The sequence below is a fragment of the Mustelus asterias genome, unplaced genomic scaffold, assembly GCF_964213995.1.
Source record: "Mustelus asterias unplaced genomic scaffold, sMusAst1.hap1.1 HAP1_SCAFFOLD_76, whole genome shotgun sequence".
NCBI classification, from domain to species: domain Eukaryota; kingdom Metazoa; phylum Chordata; class Chondrichthyes; order Carcharhiniformes; family Triakidae; genus Mustelus; species Mustelus asterias.
In genome coordinates, this window is record NW_027590135.1 from 96,645 (window position 1) to 118,364 (window position 21,720).

At 45.9% G+C, this 21,720-nt stretch overlaps 2 protein-coding genes across 3 annotated transcripts in view; both read right to left on the reverse strand.

The window, feature by feature from the left end:
• Positions 1-3,845: 3,845 nt before the first annotated feature.
• The window catches only part of LOC144483578 (uncharacterized), a 210,062-nt gene continuing 192,187 nt past the window's right edge, over positions 3,846-21,720 (reverse strand). For both annotated transcript variants that reach the window (XM_078202211.1, XM_078202212.1), the window contains exon 4: positions 3,846-4,481. The gene's annotated coding sequence lies outside the window, so the exon portion shown is untranslated. The remainder of the gene's footprint in view (positions 4,482-21,720) is intronic.
• On the reverse strand, positions 10,444-18,501 carry LOC144483579 (uncharacterized). Its single transcript, XM_078202213.1, has 3 exons — positions 18,374-18,501; positions 17,354-17,540; positions 10,444-11,835 (listed from the first exon to the last, which is right to left on the reverse strand). Exon 3 carries the CDS (start codon positions 11,626-11,628, stop codon positions 10,765-10,767), a length of 864 nt encoding a protein of 287 aa, XP_078058339.1. The 5' UTR covers positions 11,629-11,835; positions 17,354-17,540; positions 18,374-18,501; the 3' UTR covers positions 10,444-10,764.

The window sequence follows — 21,720 nt, forward strand, 5'->3', positions numbered from 1 at the left end:
CAATGATTGAGGTCCCATCTTTGACCACTCGAGCATCCTGCCTTGCCTCACACCTTCTCTGTTCTCCAGCAGCGGTGATGTTCCAGGGTCTTGGCTGCTCTGAATGGCCTGTTTGAGGGTCTCCTTGCTCCAAAGCAGATGACGTTTGATGTCTGTCAGCAAGTTGTTGAGATTTGGCTCCTCTTCACCTCCAATTTCAGACCAATCGGGAACTTCCATCTTCCAAGCTTCTCGGGGCTGGTTGAACAGAAACAACAATAATTAAGGATTTTGCGGAGTTGTTACATTCGAGCAGATTTCCCCCTGGGGCATTTCATTAAACACCAGCTTTTTCACTTCACTATCAACTGCAGGAATGGCAATGGAATGTATTGGTCCATTTATCGTCACATAGGAGTTGGGACGTCATGTTAAATTTGTACCGGACATTGGTAAGGCCCCACTAGGAATACTGTGTACAGTTCTGGTCACACTTTTATAGAAAGGATATTATTAAACTTGAAAGACTGCAGAAAAGATTTACTATGATGCTACCGGGACTTGATGGTTTGAGTTATAAGGAGAGGTTGAATATTCTGGGACTTTTTGTCTGGAGCGTAGGAGTCTTAGGGATGATCTTATAGAGGTTATAAAATAATGAGGGCCATAGATGAGGTAGATAGTTAACATCTTTTCCCAAAGTTAGGGGAGTCTAAAAGTGGAGGGCATAGGTTTAAGGTGAGAGGGGAGAAACACAAAAGGGTCCAGAGGGGCAATTTTTTCACACAGAGGGTGGTGAGTGTCTGGAACGAGCTGCCAGAGGTAGTAGTAGAAGCAGGTACAATTTTGTCTTTTAGAATGCATTTAGATAGTTGCATGGGTAAGATTAGTATCGAGGGATATGGGCCAAACGCAGGCAATTGGGACTAGCTTATTGGTAAAAATTGGACGGCACGGATGAGTTGGGCTGAAGGGCCTGTTTCCAGCTGTGAATGTCTGTGACTGTATGACTATGACTCTAGCCCTAACTGGAAATGATGCAGGTTGTCACTATCATTGCTGTAAGTGGGATGGGGACAATGCTCACTCACAGCATCTGTTTTCCATCTGAACAGCTGGCAGGTCGAACACCAAGTGAATGGTAAACATTCTGTCAGCATCCAGTGAAACTGGGTAACTATGGTAACGGGTCGGTACATTGACAACACAAGACTCTGTGACAATAGCTTCATACCCAACAGGGTGATGTCACCAGGATCTACAATTCCCCCAGTTTGGAGATTCCAGTCAGGAAGCAAGGAGCAAAGTGTAAGACACCAGAGAAAAGACAAAAGATTTTCATTTCTATCGAACCAATCAACATCTCAGGAGTTCCCAAAGGACAGCCAATGAATGACTTCTTTAAGAGGTCATAGAGTCAGAGAATTTTACAGCACAGAAAGAGGCCATTCGGCCCCTCGTGTATGCACCGGCCATCAGCACCGATCTATTCTAATCCCATTTTTCAGCGCGTGTCCGATCTGGATGAGGGAACCAAACGTAACATTTCCACGTTTGCTGACAACACAAAACTGGGCGGAATTGTGAGTTGTGAGGAGGATGTAAGGAGGCTTCAAGGTGATTTAGACAAGTTGAGTGAGTGAACAAACACATGGCAGATGCAGCACAACGCGGCTAAATGTGAAGTTATACACTTTGGTGTGAAAAACAGAAAGGAAAGGATGAGAGGAGATCTGATTGAAACATATAAAATTCTAACAGGGCTGGACAGACTAGCTGCAGGAAGGATGTTTTCCTTGGTTTGGGAATGTAGAACAAGGGGACACAGTCTTAGGATATGGAGTGCACCATTTAGAAATGAGATGAGGAGAGATTTCTTCACCCATAGGGTGGTGAACCTGTGGAATTCTCATTCACAGAAGCTGTGGCGACCAAGGCACTGCATATATTCAAGAAGGAGAGAGAGAAATTTTTAGATTTTAATGGCATCAAGGGGTATTGGGAAAAGCTGAGAATACAGAATTGAGATATAGGATCAGCCATGATCACATTGAATGATGGAACAGGCTCAAAGGGCTGAATGGCTGACTCCGAGTTTCTATGTTTCCAAGTTCTGATGAAAGGTCACAGACCTGAAAAACTAACTCTGTTTCTCTCTGTAAACAGATGCTGCACAATCTGCTGAGCTTTCTTTTCTGTTTCATTTCAGATTTCCAGCGTCTGAACTGAACCCAGCCAGAGTCAGCACCTTCAGGAGAGAGAGAGGAATCAGTGTGTGTGGAACTGAACCCAGCCAGAGTCAGCACCTTCAGGAGAGAGAGAGAGAGAGGAATCAGTGAGTGTAGAACTGAACCCAGCCAGAGTCAGCACCTTCAGGGGATAGAGAGGTAATTAATTTAAGCCCTGTATTCAAAATCAGAGGTAGAGAGGATTGGATTTGATTTGATTTATTATTGTCACATGTATGAACATATTGTTTCTTGCGCGCTATCCAGACAAAACATACCGTTCATAGAGAAGGAAATGAGAGAGTTCAGAATGTAGTGTTACAGGAAAGAGGGAACCAACGACCAGTGAGCTGAACGTCGGTCGTAGGGCAGTTGCTGGAGTCCATTATCAAGCGTTTGAAAAGCAGTGTTCTAATCAGATAAAGTCAGCATGGATTTACAAAAGGGAAATCATGCTTGACAAAACTACTGGAATTCTTTGAGGATGTAACTAGTAGAGTTGACCAGGGAGAACCGGTGGATGTGATTTATTTAGACTTTCAGAAGGCTTTGGACAAGGTCTTACATCACGATTTTAAGTTATAAAGTTTAAAGTTTGTTTATTCGTGTCACAAGTAGGTTTACATTAACACTGCAATGAAGTTATTGTGAAAATCCCCCAGTCGCCATACTCTGCCACCTGTTCGGGTAGACCGAGAGAGAATTTAGCATGGCCAATGCAACTAACCAGCATGTCTTTCAGACTGTGGGAGGAAACCAGAGCACCCAGAGGAAACCTATGCAGACACGGAGGGAACATGCAAACTCCACAAGTGACCCAAGCCAGGAATCGAACCCGGCTCCCTGGCGCTGTGAGACAGCAGTGCCAACCACTGTGCCGTCCTGCTACTATGTAAAGTTAAAGTACGTGGGATTTTGGGTAGCGTCTTGAGATGGATAGAAAGCTGGTTAGCAGACAGGAAGCAAAGAGATGGCATAAATGGGTCTTTTTCCAATTGGAAGGCAGTGATTAGTGGGTACCGCAGGGATCTGTGCTTGGACCCCAACTGTTCACATTATATATTAATGATTTGGAGACAGAAACTAAATGTATTATCTCCAAATATGTAGATGATACAATATTGGGTGGTAGGGTGAGCTGTGAGGGGCATGCAGAGATCCTTCAGCGTGATTTGGACAGGCTGAGTGTGTGGGCATCTGCATGGCAGATGTGGTATAATGTGGATAAATATGCAGCGACCACTATGGGAATGTGGAAAATCTGTAAGAAAATGTGGGTCCGTAACTCCCTTTCTTTAATATGGGGTGTGTCGTCTGGGCACATTCATCAGTCTGTGTGGGTTTGTGATGATTTCTGGACTCTATCAGTAGTACCATATCTGTGTGTCAGACTGATTAGTGTCATTCAGGATCAGGCTCAGGTGCTGTCAGTGAGTTCAGTAACAGTCTGTATCTGTCAGTGTCTGGTAATGGACATGTGCTGGAGAATGATTCTGAATCTGTCAGTCACTGTTACTCTGACAGTGTGGGATTCATTACATAACCGCAGGCTCTGGGACAGTTTAATAGTCTGGATTCATTCCACATTGAAATTTCAGCACAGAAACAGGCCATTGATGCTGTAGGTTTTTTCAAACAAAATTCTAATTTTTGCCTTGTATTAAATCACTTTCTGTGTGAGCACAATTGTGGAGGATCATGCATCTTTTCATCTAACACGCCATTGTTAAGTAAAGGTAAGTGTAATTCACATTTTAATAATCAAATTGATGCCTTCATCATTCACTCTGTTTGGGAGAACTTTGATACTTGAATGTTGAGCTCAGTTTGACTGTGAGAATTATTACAATTTCTGCCCTACACGTATGAGGCTTTAAGTCAGGTATGTGATCTGTATCTCAGTTTGTACCAATTTATATGTATCCTTATTACAATAATCAGTGTGTGTCTCAGATTATACAATCATTCAGTTCTATCTGGTATTTAATTGAATTGCAACTAATGCTACAATATTGTAGGACTGACACACTGACAATCTGATAGCGGGTGAGAATTTGGACTGGGATTTATGTATCTACCTGTCAGTGGTACTGACTTGGGATGACATGGAAACAATGTCTGTCTCTCCTGCTTGGATTGATTGTTGGATTGAAAATGTGTCTCTGCAACCGGTTCTGCTGCCTGAGACTGTGGAACTGATGCACTCTGAGAGAGAACAGACATACTGTGTGTGAGGAGCTCGCTGCACTGTTCATTGCAACTCAGGTGAGGAAACTTCAAACTAACCTTGATTGGTTCAATGATTTGCCTGTCAGGAATAATTTACTCATTGTAACCCAATTACAGGTGAGGGAATAATACACAGCCCTTTTTCAATTTGATTTACTGTTGTCACATGTATTGGCATACTGTGAAAAGTATTTTTTCTTGTGCGCTATACAAGCAAAGCATACCATTCATAGAGTACATGGGGAGAAAGAAAGGACAGAGTGCAGAATGTAGTGTTACATTCATAACTAGTCTGTAGCGAAAGATCAATATAAGGTAGGTCCATTCAAAAGTCTGATGGCAGCAGGGAAGATGCAGTTCTTGAGTTGGTTGGTACATGATCTCAGACATTTGTATCTTATTCCTGTTGGAAGAAGGTGGAAGAAAGTATGTCCGGGGTGCGTGGGGGTGTTTGATTATGCTGGCTGCTTTTCTGACGTGATGGGAAGTGCAGACAGAGTCAATGGATGGGAGGCTGGTTTGTGTGATGGACTGGGCTACTATACGAACTGTTCATAGTTTAAGGCGGTCTTGGTAAGAGCAGGAGCCATACCAAGCTGTGATACATCTGGAAAGGGTATTTTCTATGGTGCATCTGAAAAACTTGGTGAGAGTCATAGCGGAAATGCTGAATTTCCTCAGTCTCCTGAGAAATTAGAGGTCTTACTTAACTATAGTGTCAGGGTGGAAGGACCAGGACAAGTTATTGATGATCTCGACACCCAGAAACCTGAAGCTCTCAACAATTTCCATTTCACCCCCATTGATGTAGACAGGGACATGTCCTCCACGATGCTTCCTGAAGTTAATGACAATCCCCTTTGTCTGGTTGACATTGAGGGAGAGATTATTGCCGTCACACTAATTTACCAGATTCTCTGTCTCATTCCTGTAGTCCGTCTCATCATTGTTTGAGCTCCGATCCACTATGGTGGTATCATCAGCAAACTTGAAAATAGATTTGAAGCGGAATTTGGCCACACAGTCATAAGTGTATAAGGAGCATCGTAAGGGGTTGAGGATACAGCCTTGTGGGGCACTGGTGTTGAGGATAATCATGGAGAAGGCGTCGTTGCCCAACTTTACTAATTGCAGTCTGTGGGTTAAGAAGTCTAGGATGCAGTTGCAGAGGGAGGAACCAAGCCCTAGCCATGGTGTTTGAAGATGGGTTTTGTAGGAATAATGGTGTTGAAGGCTGAGCTGTAGTCAATAAATGGGAATCTGACATGAGTCTTTGTTATCCAGGTGTTCCAGGGTTGAGTATACAGTCAGGGAGATGGCATCTACTGTGGACCTGTTGCAGCAGTAGGTGAACTGTCGTGGATCCAGGCAATCTGGGAGGCTGGAGCTGATCCGTGCCATGACTAACCTTTCGAAGCAGTTCATAATGATGGATGTCAGAGCTACCAGGCAATAGTCATGAAGGCACGATGCCTGGCTTTTCTTTGGTACAGGGATGATGTCATCTTCTTGAAGCAGATAGGGACCTCAGATTGGTGAAAGGAGATGTTAAAGATGTCTGCGAATACCCCTGCCAGCTGGTCCACTCAGGATCCGAGTGCCTGTCCCCGTACCCCATCCAGGCCAGTCGCTTTCCGCGGGTTGACTTTCAAGAAGGCTGATCTGAAGTCTGTGATGGTGACCTCGGATACAGGTTCGGCCAAGGCTCTCAGAGTGGAGGGCATCCTCTCTCTTCCTCAAAACAGACATAGAATGCATTGAGCTCATCAGGGAGGGGGGCATTGTCGCTGGCAATTCTACATTCCTTCATCTGGTAGCCTGTTATGTCTTTCAGACCTTACCATAAACGGTGGGAGTCCATGTGGCGAGCCGAGGACTCTAGCTTGGTCCGGTACTGGCACTTGGCATCTTTGATGGTTCCCTGGAGGTCACATCTGGATTTCTTTACAGTTCAGGGTCCCCTGACTGGAACCCCTCGGACCTGGACTTCAGGAAGCAGTGGATATCCCTGTTCATCCATGTTTTCCGGTTGGGAAAAACATGGATTTGCGTCTTTGGCTCAGTCTTCTATGCAATTATGAATGAAGTCAGTTACTGTAGTGACGTACTCATTCAGGGTGCTTGCTGAGTTTTAAATATTGACCAGTGCATTGACTCGAAGCAGTCACATAGGAGATCACAAATGGAAGGGTTGAGTGTGGTGGAAATAATTTTTTGAGGTGTGTCTATTTCAATGCCAGGAGTATTGTGGGGAAGGCAGATGAGCTGAAGGCGTGGATAGACAAACAAAGAACAAAGAACAATACAGCACAGGAACAGGCCCTTCGGCCCTCCAAGCCCGCGCCACTCCCCGGTCCAGGATTGAATCCTGAATCCAGGATCCCCGCCCAATTTTCCAGCCTATTTACATACCAATATCCTATCCACTGAGCTGTCCCTCACAGCTACGATGCTTTGTTCAGCACAACCTATTAACTCACCCCCACCCCCCCATTCCAGACCATGTGATCTCCAGGGAGAGGCGAAAACCCAGAGTGAAAAACCCCAGGGCCAATATGGGGAAAAAAAATCTGGGAAATTCCTCTCCGACCCCCTGAGGCGATCGAAACGAGTCCAGGAGATCACAATGGCCCTGATCGGGAAATGCTTCCCAACCCTAGTCATTTCCACTTCCACGAACACCATATGAATTCCCTGCCCCCGAGACAGGTTCCCAACTATCCGCAGTCTCGCTCTGTACTGGCACCAGCAAGATGATCATAGAATGAAGCCTTGAAACGAGAAACAAGGAACAATTAGCCCGCGCCGCTCCCTGGTCCAGACTAGACCACTCTTTTGTATCCCTCCATTCCCACTCCGTTCATATAGCTGTCTAGATAAGTCTTAAACGTTCCCAGTGTGTCCGCCTCCACCACCTTGCCCGGCAACACATTCCAGGCCCCCACGACCCTCTGTGTGAAATATGTCCTTCTGATATCTGTGTTAAACCTCCCCCCCTTCACCTTGAACCTATGACCCCTCGTGAACGTCACCACCGACCCGGGGAAAAGCTTCCCACCGTTCACCCTATCTATGCCTTTCATAATTTTATCCACCTCTATTAAGTCTCCCCTCATCCTCCGTCTTTCCAAGGAGAACAACCCCAGTTTCCCCAATCTCTCCTCATAACCAAGCCCCTCCATACCAGGCAACATCCTGGTAAACCTCCTCTGTACTCTCTCCAAAGCCTCCACGTCCTTCTGGTAGTGTGGCGACCAGAACTGGACGCAGCATTCCAAATGCGGCCGAACCAACGTTCTATACATCTGCAACATCAGACCCCAACTCTTATACTCTATGCCCCGTCCTATAAAGGCAAGCATGCCATATGCCTTCTTCACCACCTTCTCCACCTGTGACGTCACCTTCAAAGATCTGTGGACTTGCACACCCAGGTCCCTCTGCGTCTCTACACCCTTTATGGTTCTTCCATTTATCGTGTAGCATGGAAATATGACATTATAGCCATTAGTGAAACTTGGCTACAGGAGGGGCAGGACTGGCAGCTCAATGTTCCAGGGTTCCAATGTTTCAGGCGGGATAGAGGCAGAGGGATAAAAGGTGGTGGGCTGGCATTGTTGGTCAGGGAAAATGTTACAGCGGTACTCAGGCAGGATAGATTAGGGAGCTTGTCTACAGAGGCCCTATGGGTGGAGCTGAGAAACAGGAAAGGTATGACCACATTAATGGGCTTGTATTATAGACCACCCAATCGTCAGCAAGAATTGGAGGAGCAAATCAGCGGAGATATAGCTGACAACTGCAAGAAACACAAAGTTGTGATAGTAGGGGATTTTAATTTTCCACATATAGATTGGGACTCGCATACTGTTAAAGGTTTAGACGGGGTAGAGTTTGTAAAATGTGTTCAGGAGAATTTTCTACATCAGTATATAGAGGTGCCAACTAGAGAGGATGCGATATTGGATCTCCTATTTGGAAATGAGTTAGGGCAGGTGATGGATGTGAGTGTGAGGGAACACTTTGGATCCAGTGATCATAATGCCATTAGTTTCAACCTGATCGTGGATAAGGATAGATCTGGTCCTCGGGTTGAAGTTCTGAACTGGAAAAAGGCCAAATTTGATGAAATGAGAAGGGATCTGGGAAGTGTGGATTGGCACAGGCTGTTCTCTGGTAAGGATGTAAATGGAAAGTGGGAGGCCTTCAAAGGAGAAATTTTGAGAGTGCAGAGTTTGTATGTTCCTGTCAGGATTAAAGGCAAAGTAAATAGGAATAAGGAACCTTGGTTGTCGAGGGAGATTGTAACACTGATTAAGAGGAAGAGAGAGTTGTATGAAATGTACAGGCAGCAAGGAACAGATCAGATGCTCGAGGAGTATAAAAAGTGCAAGAAGCTACTTAAGAGGGAAATCAGGAGGGCTAAAAGAAGACATGAGGTTGCTTTGGCAGACAGAGTGAAGGAAAATCCAAAGAGCTTCTATAGGTATGTTAGGAGCAAAAGGATAGTGAGGGATAAAATTGGTCCTCTTGAAGACCAGAGTGGTAGACTGTGTATGGAACCAAAAGAGATGGGGGAGATACTAAATGGGTTTTTTGCATCCGTATTTACTGAGGAAACGGGCATGGAGTCTACGGAAATGGGGCAAACTGGTAGGGAGGCCATGGAACCTTTACAGATTAAAGGGGAGGAGGTGCTTGCTGTCTTGAGGCAAATCAGAGTGGATAAATCCCCAGGACCGGACAGGGTATTCCCACGGACCTTGAGGGAAGCTAGTGTTGAACTTGCAGGGGCCCTGGCAGACATATTTAAAATGTCAGTATTCACGGGGGAGGTGCCGGATGATTGGAGGGTGGCTCATGTTGTTCCGTTGTTTAAAAAAGGTTCCAAAAGAAATCCGGGAAATTATCGGCCAGTAAGTTTGACATCGGTGGTGGGCAAGTTATTGGAAGGTGTGATAAGGGATAGGATTTACAAATATTTGGATAGACAGGGACTTATTAGGGAGAGTCAACATGGCTTTGTGCGTGGTAGGTCATGTTTGACCAATCTATTAGAGTTTTTCGAGGAGGTTACCAGGAAAGTGGATGAAGGGAAGGCGGTGGATGTTGTCTACCTGGATTTCAGCAAGGCCTTTGACAAGGTCCTTCATGGGAGGTTAGTTCGGAAGGTTCAGTCGCTCGGTATACATGCGGAGGTAGTAAATTGGATTAGACACTGGCTCAATGGAAGAAGGCAGAGAGTGGTTGTGGAGGATTGCTTCTCCGAGTGGAGGCCTGTGACTAGTGGTGTGCCGCAGGGATCAGTGATGGGTCCATTGTTGTTTGTCATCTATATCAATGATCTGGACGATAATGTGGTAAATTGGATCAGCAAGTTTGCTGATGATACAAAGATTGGAGGTGTAGTGGACAGTGAGGAAGGTTTTCAAAGCTTGCAGAGGGATTTGGACCAACTAGAAAAATGGGCTGAAAAATGGCAAATGGAATTTAACGCAGACAAGTGTGAGATATTGCACATTGGAAGGACAAACCAAAGAAGAACGTACAGGGTAAATGGTAGGACTCTGAAGAGCGCAGTTGAACAGAGGGATCTGGGAATACAGGTACAGAATTCCCTAAAAGTGACGTCACAGGTGGATAGGGTCGTAAAGAGTGCCTTTGGTACATTGGCCTTTATAAATCGGAGTATCGAGTATAAAAGTTGGAGTGTTATGGTAAGGTTATATAAGGCATTGGTGAGGCCGAATTTGGAGTATTGTGTACAGTTTTGGTCACCTAGTTACAGGAAGGATGTAAATAAGATTGAAAGAGTGCAGAGAAGGTTCACAAGGATGTTGCCGGGACTTGAGAAGCTGAGTTACAGAGAGAGATTGAATAGGTTGGGACTTTATTCCCTGGAGCGTAGAAGATTGAGGGGAGATTTGATAGAGGTGTATAAGATTTTGATGGGTACAGATAGAGTGAATGCAAGCAGGCTTTTTCCGCTGAGGCTCGGGGAGAAAAAAAACCAGAGGGCATGGGTTAAGGGTGAAAGGAGAAAAGTTTAAAGGGAATATTAGGGGGGGCTTCTTCACGCAGAGAGTGGTGGGAGTGTGGAATGAGCTGCCGGATAAAGTGGTAAGTGGGTCACTTTTAACATTTAAGCAAAACTTGGACGGGTTCATGGATGAGAGGGGTGTGGAGGGATATGGTCCAAGTGCAGGTCAGTGGGACTAGGCATAAAATGGTTCGGCACAGACAAGAAGGGCCAAAAGGCCTGTTTCTGAGCTGTAATTTTCTATGGTTCTATCATCCGATTCCTCAGACCAACAATGCGTGACTTTCTTTAATCGGATTCTCCTGCTTCAGTTTTTTGCTTGTAAGCTGGGAGCAGGAGCACAGCCTTGTCATCTGATTTGCCAAAGTTTGGGCGGCCGATAGAACGGTAGGCATGTTTGATTTTTGTGTAACAGTGGTCGAGGATGTTTGGGCCTCTGGTGGGACAGGTGACATGTTGGTAGTACCTTGGTAGGACACTCTTGAGATTGGCCTGGTTGAAGTCCCCGGCCTCGATGAACAAGGCCTCGGGATATTTTGTCTCAAGGCTGTTTGTGGTGGTAGATATTTCATCCAGCGCGACCTTCATGTCTGCCTGGGGTGGAATGTAAACTGCTGTCAGGATAACAGAGGTGAACTCCCGTGGAAGGTTGTCGGGGCAGCATTTCAGCGTCAGGTATTCTAGGTCCGAGGAGCAGAAACTCGCCAGTGTTGTGACATCGGAGCACCAAGAGGTGTTGATTAGAAGGCAGACGCCACCTGCGCAAGCCTTATCTGAGGCCGCTGTACGGTCCATTCGGTGGATGGAGAAGCCCTGAGGTTGTAGGGCACTGTCCGGTGAAGCAGGTGTGGTCTGTGTCTCCGTGAAACAGAGCACACAGCAGTCTCTCAGTTCCCTTTGAAAAGTGAGTCTGGTTTTAAGTTCATCTAGATTGTGTTCCAGAGATGGAACATTTGCCAGGAGTAAGCTGGGGAGGGGGGCCTTGGAACCACATTGTTTCAGTCTCACCTGCAAGCCTGCGCGTTTCCCACGCTTCCTGGGGTGGCTGCTTCCTGTCGTGCCTGTGAGACGGTGTTTAGTTTGTGGGATCAAGGGTGTAGCTGTATCCTGTTTCCGCTTTGGTTGGTGTGGGGGTGGAGGATTTGTTGCCATGGTCACGGTTCCTGCGTCGGCAGTCGGGTCTGAGCGGTCGGGAGTTCCGGGTCGCTGTCGGGCTGCGGTTTGAGTTTGGAGGGTGTTCACACCACACTCCGGGCGTGGACGGGTTGAAGGTCGGTTGGTGGATGGGGTCTCTGGAGTCACGGCTGGGTCCACGTGTTCGGGTTCTCCGGGTCACCGCCAGGTCAGGGGATCTCTGGTCTTGCAAATAAATTTAAAAGAGCAGTTTTAGTAATTTATAAATCTCACTACATAATCATAATGAACATCCACAAAGGAACCCCAGTGATACAAACATTGTCAATGTCTGACTGCAGTCCTTAGTGTCTGTGTACGAGATGCATGATCAGTGAATTCTTGTAGCGCCTACCGCCAATGACATTCAGATAGAACTGAAACCCTGCACTGCTCCATGAATGGGATAACCGGATGGAGCAGGGACATTTGTAATGTTCATATTTCCATTCATTGCTCCCGTGTGATTAACCAGATCGTAATCAAAACCAAACAGTCTCTGTTTAAAATGTGTCCATCCTCGTTCTCACCTGGTGCCTGCAAGAGCTGCTCTTTGTCTAACTCCCCACATCCTGACTGTCTGCCTCTGCTTCCAATCTTCACTGTCCAATCACAGCAAACCAGGGGAGACTGGAACTAGAGTCATTACCGTATGGAAGGAGGCCATTCGCCACATCCAGTCCATGCTGGTTCTCCATGGAGCAATCCAGTCAGTCCCATTCTCCTGCTCTATCCCCATAGCCCGTCAAGTTTATTTCCCTCAAATGTCCCTCCAAATTCCTCTTTGAAATAATTCATCGTCTCGGCTTCCAACCTCAGAGACAGCAACTTCCAGGTTGTCACTCGCTGCATGAGAAGTTCTTCCACACATCCCCCCCAGTGTCTCTTCCAAAACCTTCAACTTGTGCCCCCTCGTCCTTAAACTATCAGTGAATGGAATCAGCTTTTCTTTGTCTGCCTGAACCACACCAGCCATAATCCTGTCCACCTCTATCAGATCTCTCTCGCAATCTGCTTTGCTCCAAAAAGATCAACCCCAGCTTCTGCAACCTAACTTTGTGGCTAAAACCCCTCATTGCTGAAACCATTCTGGTCAATCTCCTCTGCACCCGCTGAACCACCGTCACATGTTTCCTCAAGTGTGCTGAGCAGAACTGGACTCAATGCTTCAGCTGTGATCCAATCAGAGTTTTCTAAAGGCTCAGCATAACTTGCATGATTCTGTACTCAATGCCTGTGTCCTCATGGAGAGGGTCACTCATGTGGACGAGGAGGGTTTGAACTAAACTGGCACGGGATGGGCACCATTCTATAGAAGTGGAAAAGAGGAATATCTGGAGAAAGAAAAAAAATCACCGGCTCCAACGCACGCCTCCCTGATGAGCTCAATGCATTCTGTGCCCGCTCTGAGCAAGAGGTCAGCGAGAGCACGCGCTCCACCCTGGAAGCCTGAGATGAATCTGTATCCGAGGTCACCATTGCAAATGTCAGAGCAGCTTTCTCAGAGGTCAACCCAAGGAAAGTGACTGCCTCGGATGGGGTACCCGGACGAGCACTCAGATCCTGCATGGATCAGCTGGCGGGGGCATTCGCAGACATCTTCAACCTCTTTTTACAACAATCTCAGGTCCCTGCCTGCTTCAAGACAACGACCATCATCCCAGTACCAAAGAAAAGCTAAGCAGCGTGCCTCAATGACCATTATCCAGTGGCTCAGACATCCATCATTAGGAAGCGCATCGAAAGATTAGACATGGCACAAATCAATTCCAGCCTCCCAGACTATCTGGATCCACTACAGTTCACCTACCAGCGCAACAGGACACAGCAGACACCATCTCCCTGCCCCTGCACTCAGCCCTGGAACACCTAGATAACAAAGACACTTACAGCAGACTTCTATTTATTGACTACAGCTCAGCCTTCAACACCAATATTCCTGCAAAACTCATCTCCAAACTCCGTGGCCTGGACCTCGGCTCCTCCCTCTACGACTGGATACTGAACTTCCTAACCCACAGACCACAATCAGAAAGGATAAGCAACAACACCTCCTTCACGATCATCCCCAACACTGGTGCCCCACAAGGCTGTGTTCTCAGCCCCCTACTATACTCCTGATACACCTGTGACTGTGTGGCCAAATTCCCCTCCAATTCGATTTTCAAGTTTGCTGACGGCACCACCGCAGTGGGCCGGATCGCAAACAATGATGAGAATGTTCAGGAACGAGATAGAGAATCTGGTGAACTGGTGCGGCGACAATAATCTGTCCCCCAATGTCAACAAAATGAAGGAGATTGTCATCTACTTCAGGAAGCATAAGAGAGAACATGCCCCTGTCTACATTAGCGGGGACGAAGTAGAAATGGTTGAGAGCTTCATGTTTTTAGGTGTCCAGATCACCAACAACCTGTCCTGGTCCCCTCATGCCGACACTATAGTTAAGAAAGCACCACCAATGCCTCTACTTTCTCAGAAGACTAAAGAAATTTAGTATATCAGCTACGACTCTCACCAACTGTTCGAGATGCACCATAGAAAGCATTATTTCTGGTTGCATCACAACTTGGTTTGGCTCCTCCTCTGCCCAAGACTGCAAGAAACTACAAAATGTTGTGAATGTAGCCCAATCCATCACGCAAACCAGCCTCCCGTCCATTGACTCTGTCTACACTTCCTGCTGCCAGCCAGCAGAATTCAGGACCCCACTCACCCCGGACATTCTCTCTTCCACCTTCTTCTTTTGGGAAAACGATAGAAAAGTCTGAGGTCACGTACCAACCGACTCAAGAACAGTTTCTTCCCTGCTGCTGCCAGACTTTTGATTGAGTTTTTTGAAGGGGTAACCAAGGAGGTAGATGAGGGCAGTGCAGTTGATGTTGTCTACATGGACTTTAGCAAGGCCTTTGACAAGATACCGCATGGTAGGTTGTTGCATAAGGTTAAATCTCACGGGATCCAGGGTGAGGTATCTAATTGGATACAAAATTGGCTTCTTGACAGAAGCCAGAGGGTGGTTGTAGAGAGTTGTTTTTCAAACTGGAGGCCTGTGACCAGCGGTGTGCCTCAGGGATCTGTGCTGGGTCCACTGTTATTTGTCATTTATATTAATGATTTGATGAGAATGTATGAGGCATAGTTAGTAAGTTTGCAGATGACACTACGATTGGTGGCAGAGTGGACAGTGAAGAAAGTTATCTCCAATTGCAAGGAGATCTTGATCAATTGGGCCAGTGGGCTGACGAATGGCAGATGGAGTTTAATTTACACAAATGTGAGGTGATGCATTTTGATAGATTGAACCAGGGCAGGACTGACTCAGTTAATGGTAGGGCATTGGGGAGAGTTACAGAACAAAGAGATCTTGGGGTACATGTTCATAGCTTCTTGAAAGTGGAGTCACAGGTGGACAGAGTGGTGAAGAAGGCATTCGGCATGCTTGGTTTCATCGGTCAGAACACTGAATACAGGACTTGGAATGTCTTGTTGAAGTTGTACAAAACATTGGTAAGGCCACACTTGGAATAGTGTGTGCAATTCTGGTCACCCTATTATAGAAAGGATATTATTAAACTCGAAAGAGTGCAGAAAATATTTACGAGGATGCTACTGGGACTTGATGGATTGAGTTATAAGGAGAGGCTGGATAGACTGGGACTTTTTCCTCTGGAGCGTAGGATCTTATGGAGGTCTATAAAATAATGAGGGGCCCAGATCAGCTAGATAGTCTATATCTTTTCCCAAAGGTAGGGGAGTCTAAAACTAGAGGGCATAGGTTTAAGGTGAGAGAGGGAGAGATACAAAAGTGTCCAGAGGGGCAATTTTTTCACACAGAGGATGGTGAGTGTCTGGAACAAGTTACCACAGGTAGTAGTAGAGGCGGGTACAATTTTGTCTTTTAAAAAGCATTTAGATAGTTACATGGGTCCAATGGGTATAGAGGGATATGGGCCAAATGCGGGCAATTGGGATTACCTTAGGAGTTTTTTTTTTAGAAAAAGGGCGGCATGGACAAGTTTGGCCGAAGGGCCTGTTTCCATGTTGTAAACCTCTATGACTCTATGCATATCAGAAGAATTCTTCAAGTGAGAACCATTAGAGTGTGGAATTCACACTCTATCTGTCCATCTCTGTTACTGTATGAGAATGTGGAGTTAACTCATTCCCGCTATCTGTCAATCTGTACATGAGAGCACGATTCACTCTGTCAGTCTCTGTTACTGTATTTCAGGGTGGAACTACAGTGAATTTCTTCCTGTCAGTTTATTTGAGGATGGATTAATTCTCTGATGTGTCAGCCTCTATTAGTGCAAGTGAGTGTGGAATTAAATTGATTCGCCAGTCTTTGTTCCTGTTATTTCAGTTTGCAATTACCTCTCTTGGGGCATCTTGACAAGTTCATGAATGAGATGGGAATAGAGGGATATGGTCCCGGAAGCGTAGGGGGTTTTAGTTAAATCAGGCAGCATGGTCGGTGCAGGCTTGGAGGGCCGAAGGGCCTGTTCCTGTGCTGTAATTTTCTTTGTTCTCTGTCCTACCCTGGGGGTTGATTTGCTCAGTTGGCTGGACAGCGGGACCGTGATGCAGAGCAACCCCAAACGCGTGGGTTCATATTCCTGTACCAGCTGAGGATATTCATGAAAGGAGAGAGCAGCCTATGATCATCTGGGACTGTGCTGAATATCGCCATTACCTTTCTGTCCATCTTTGTTCGCGTATGTGAATATAGAATTAATTCTGTATCTGTTATTCTCTATTACTGTATGTGAATGGGGCAATAACACTGTTCATCTCTGATTTGGACATGAAGCTGGAATTAACTCTTCTCTATTCTTTATCCTTTACTGCAGTGTGGCATTAACACTGTCAATCTCTATCGCTGTGTGTAGATGTGGAATTGACTCAATCAATTGATAATAATGTCTGTGTCAGTGTCTGTTAGTGTATGGAAGTGGGTCACTGTCAGCTTAGCAAACTGCAGCGAGTGGAGGCTGATTCCTGAGATGAAGGAGTTCTCTTCTGAGGAAAGATTAAACAAGTCTGGCCAATTTTCAGTGGAGAAGAATGAGCGAGGATCGTACTAAAACATATAAGATTCTCAAGGGCTTGACAGTGTAGATGCTGAGTGGGATGTTGCAATGTGTCGGGGGAAACTGGAACTAGAGGCACAGTTTAAAGATAAAGCATCTCCAATTTAAGATGGAGATTAGGAGGAATTACTTATTTTAAGGGAACCTTAATTTTTGTCATTGAATAGATTCAATCTCGAGTTAGACAGATTTTTGAGTTACAAGAGAATCAAGGGTTATGGGGACAGGTACTGAAGTGGAGTGGAGGCCACAATCAGATCAGCCATGATCTTACTGAATGGCAGAACAGGCCTGATGGGCTGAATGGCCTTCTCCTGCTCCTTTTTCTTATGTTCTGGTAGTGTGTGTGTGGGACTAACTCTTTTTCTCAGTCTCTGTTACAGTTTTCAGTGTGGAATTAACTCAGTCTGATACTGCATTTCAATGTGGAATTGATTCTCTGTCCAACACTTATTGTATGCGAGTGTGCAATGTTTCTTTAACTGTACAAGACACAGTTAATGATCTTTGATCAGAAGTGTTTTGACCCTACTGCTCTCAAATTTACTCAGAATTAAACCCATCACTTTCTCCTGCTTCTACAGACCAAAGTCACCCAAACAAAAACATACCTTCACAGAAACTGAGGGGCTGAATTCCAAAACCAACATCCAGCTTGATTCAAAATCGCTCTTAATTTGTCTATTTCAGTCCAGTTTTCTGAGCAACAGCTGCAATAATTCACAGGTGAAATCATGTGGACGCTGGACATCTGAAACAAGGTGTAAATTCTGGAATACACAACAGGTCAGGCAGCATCTGTGGAGAGAGAAACAGAGTTCATGTTTCAGCTCACTGACAATCAGCCTACAATAAACTACTTGCTGATATCTGCTCGTGGCGGTCACAGTTCCCACATGAGGAGGTAATGGTGTAGTGGTATTGTCACTGGATGAGTGACCCAGAGGTCCAGTGCAATTCAATGGGACCTGATTATCACCTCAGCACAGTGTGCAATTTGAGCTCAATTAAAATCTGGAATTAAAGGTCTAATGATGGCCATGTTGTAAAAACCCATTTGGTTCACTGATACCCCTGTAGGAAAGGAAATCCACCCACATGACCTGTTCTGGCCGACCTGTGACTCCAGACCCACAGTATGTTCTTGACTCTTTAATGCCGCCTGAAATGGCCTAACAAACCACTCAGTTCAAGGGAAATTAGTGCAATGAATGCTGGCCAAGCCAGTGACGCACACATTACATGAATGAATAAAACAATTCTCTGCGCCGCAGAAAGCGCTCTATCCAACACACTGACTTGCCCAGGCACTGAGAGTGGGGACGCTCCCCAGGGGCAGCCGCGGGGCAATCGGTGCTGGAACTTTCCCCACTGCCACTTGTCTCCCATTCCACCAAGCTGCCTGTGTCCTTCTGAAGTTTCCCACTTTCCTCCTCACAGTTGCCAATGCCTCCAAGTTTGGTGGCGTGTGGAAATGTTGAGCTTGTGTCCTGTACACCAAGGTGTGTGTCATTAATATATATCAGGAAGAGCAGGGCTCCTAACACCGAGCCCTGGGGAACTCCACTGGAAACCTTCCTCCAGTCTGAGAAACAACCATTAACCACTGCTCTCTGTTTCCTCTCACTCACACTGTTCCATATGGGGCGGTGAGGATGGCCTCGCTGCATCATCCGCTTCATGGTGCCGCTCCCTCGCCGCACGGCCGCCGGACCCGGCGCCTCTGCTCCGACCTCCGGCTCGGTATTACTGCGGCTGCGCGCGACCCCGCTGAACTTCCGGGAACCGCACCGCGCAGACAGACGGTTTCCGAGGACGCGGCCGAACGGCAGCTGCGCCGTGCGGACCATTCTGAATGAGATAGACCGTATTCACCCGCGCGCTGCATCCTGGGTTAGTTATGATGTGGAATGCCGGCGTTGGACTGGGGTAAATACAGTAAGAGTTTTAACAACACCAGGTTAAAGTCCAACAGGTTTATTTGGTAGCAAATGCCATTAGCTTTCGGAGCGCTGAAAGCTAATGGTATTTGCTGCCAAATAAACCTGTTGGACTCTAACCTGGTTTGAATTAAACTCTTCCTGGGTTAGTTACACAGGCCACCATTACATTGAATAAAACAGCACAAGGAATTAAATTTAAACCCATCAGCATTCCGAAAGAGATTTCCTCTCCCTTTAGTGCAATACTTCCTCTTATCTAAAGTACAGCCTCAAAATGTATTTCTATCCTTATTTGTCCAATTACATTTTGAATTTACTTTTCATTCTAATTGGCTTCGATTACAGGCATCATATTCAAGATGGACTTTAGTAAAGCGTTTGACAAAGTCCCTCATGGTAGGCTGGTGAAAAAGGTTGGATCTCATGGGATAAAGGGGGAGGTGGCTAGATGGGTGGAGAACTGGCTTGGTCACAGAGACAGAGGGTGGTAGTGGAAGGGTCTTTTTCCAGCTGGAGGCCTGTGACTAGTGGTGTTCCGCAGGGCTCTGTATTGGGACCTCTGCTGTTTGTGATTTATATAAATGATCTGGAAGAAGGAGTAACTGGGGTGATCAGTAAGTTTGCGGACGACACAAAATTGGCAGGACTTGCAGATAGTGAGGAACATTGTCAGAAGCTACAGAAGGATATAGATAGGCTGGAAATTTGGGCAAAGAAATGGCAGATGGAGTTCAATCCTGATCAATGCGAAGTGATGCATTTTGGTAGAAATAATGTAGGGAGGAGCTATACGATAAATGGCAGAACCATAAAGGGTGTAGATACGCAGAGGGACCTGGGTGTGCAAGTCCACAGATCCTTGAAGGTAACGTCACAGGTGGAGAAGGTGGTGAAGAAGGCATATGGCATGCTTGCCTTTATAGGACGGGGCATAGAGTATAAAAGTTGGGGTCTGATGTTGCAGATGTATAGAACGTTGGTTCGGCCGCATTTGGAATACTGCATCCAGTTCTGGTCGCCACACTACCAGAAGGACGTGGAGGCTTTGGAGAGAGTACAGAGGAGGTTTACCAGGATGTTGCCTGGTATGGAGGGGCTTAGTTATGAGGAGAGATTGGGTAAACTGGGGTTGTTCTCCCTGGAAAGACGGAGGATGAGGGGAGACTTAATAGAGGTGTATAAAATAATGAAAGGCGAACGGTGGGAAGCTTTTCCCCAGGTCGGTGGTGACGTTCACGAGGGGTCATAGGTTCAAGGTGAAGGGGGGGAGGTTTAACACAGATATCAGAAGGACATATTTTACACAGAGGGTGGTGGGGGCCTGGAATGCGCTGCCAGGCAAGGTGGTGGAGTCGGACACACTGGGAACGTTTAAGACTTATCTAGACAGCCATATGAACGGAGTGGGAATGGAGGGATACAAAAGAATGGTCTAGTTTGGACCAGGGAGCGGGGCGGGCTTGGAGGGCCGAAGGGCCTGTTCCTGTGCTGTATTGTTCTTTGTTCTTTGTTCTTTGTATCACAGCAATTTGCTGCCCAATGTAACGACAAATGTGTTCCCTGACGGTTTTCTTTATTCTTTTATATCATTCACAATGAACCCGTGCCAGTGGTTCGCAGAAACATTTTCTTTCAATTTACTCCATTGAAACTGATCACGACTTTACTCACCTCTCTGAAAACTCCTCTCAACCTTACTACTGACTTCAAATGGTATGAATGCAGGAAGTATGAATTTAGTTTCGAAGTTCTGTAATTACATAACAAGTGAGCTGCTGCAGAGACAAACAGTTAATAGCAAATATTTCAGATCAACATCTGCCCATCAGAACTGTCTGAAGTTAGAAATGTAATACATTACAGGCAAATGGAGAGGAGAGGGGCTCATGTGAAAAAGAACGAAATGGAATATCTGTGACATGCACACATGCATTAAATAATAAGAATTAGTTACACAGTGAAAGGGATAATCACCAGATACATAAAGTAAGAAAAATCTGAATGGAGGAGAGGTGCTCTGAACACCAGGAAAGACCCAGGACAGAATGATCCATGTGAGAGTGAGATGCAGAATGAAAATGGCAGGTGACTAGAAACTCTTCTCAGAAATTCAATCATCATTGTGAACTGATTGGAAATGTTCCAAGTGTGGGACATGGGAGCGACACACTTGAGAACCCTGCCAACCACAGAGCGGTGAGAGGATTGGTTGAACAAAGGGAAGAAATATCAGAAGTTCCCGAATGGAAGGCCGCATTATCTTTCCTCACAGTTCAGTGTCTATATGCAGGAGAATTAGCTTTTGCAACATTATATTTTTTCTAAAGTTTCACTGCTAATGATGTGCTCTGCATTGGTAGATTGAGTGACTGCTTTAGAACCATCGAAAATTACAGCTCAGAAACAGGCCCTTTGGCCCTTCTTGTCTGTGCCGGACCATTTTATGCCTAGTCCCACTGACCTGCACTTGGACCATATCCCTCCACACCCCTCTCATCCATGAACCCGTCCAAGTTTTTCTTAAATGTTAAAAGCATTTACCACTTTATCCGGCAGCTCATTCCACACTCCCACCACTCTGCGTGAAGAAGCCCCCCCTAATATTCCCTTTAAACTTTTCTCCTTTCACCCTTAACCCATGCCCTCTGGTTTTTTTTCTCCCCTAGCCTCAGCGGAAAAAGCCTGCTTGCATTCACTCTATCTATACCCATCAAATTCTTATACACCTCTATCAAATCTCCCCTCAATCTTCTACGCTCCAGGGAATAAAGTCCCAACCTATTCAATCTCTCTCTGTAACTCAGCTTCTCAAGTCCCGGCAACATCCTTGTGAACCTTCTCTGCACTCTTTCAATCTTATTTACATCCTTCCTGTAACTAGGTGACCAAAACTGTACACAATACTCCAAATTCGGCCTCACCAATGCCTTATATAACCTTACCATAACACTCCAACTTTTATACTCGATACTCCGATTTATAAAGGCCAATGTACCAAAGGCACTCTTTACGACCCTATCCACCTGTGATGTCAC

Bases quoted from the DNA above. Each gene is read 5' to 3' on its own strand.
- LOC144483579 (XM_078202213.1), bottom strand. From the start codon at position 11,628: ATGGCAACAAATCCTCCACCCCCACACCAACCAAAGCGGAAACAGGAT.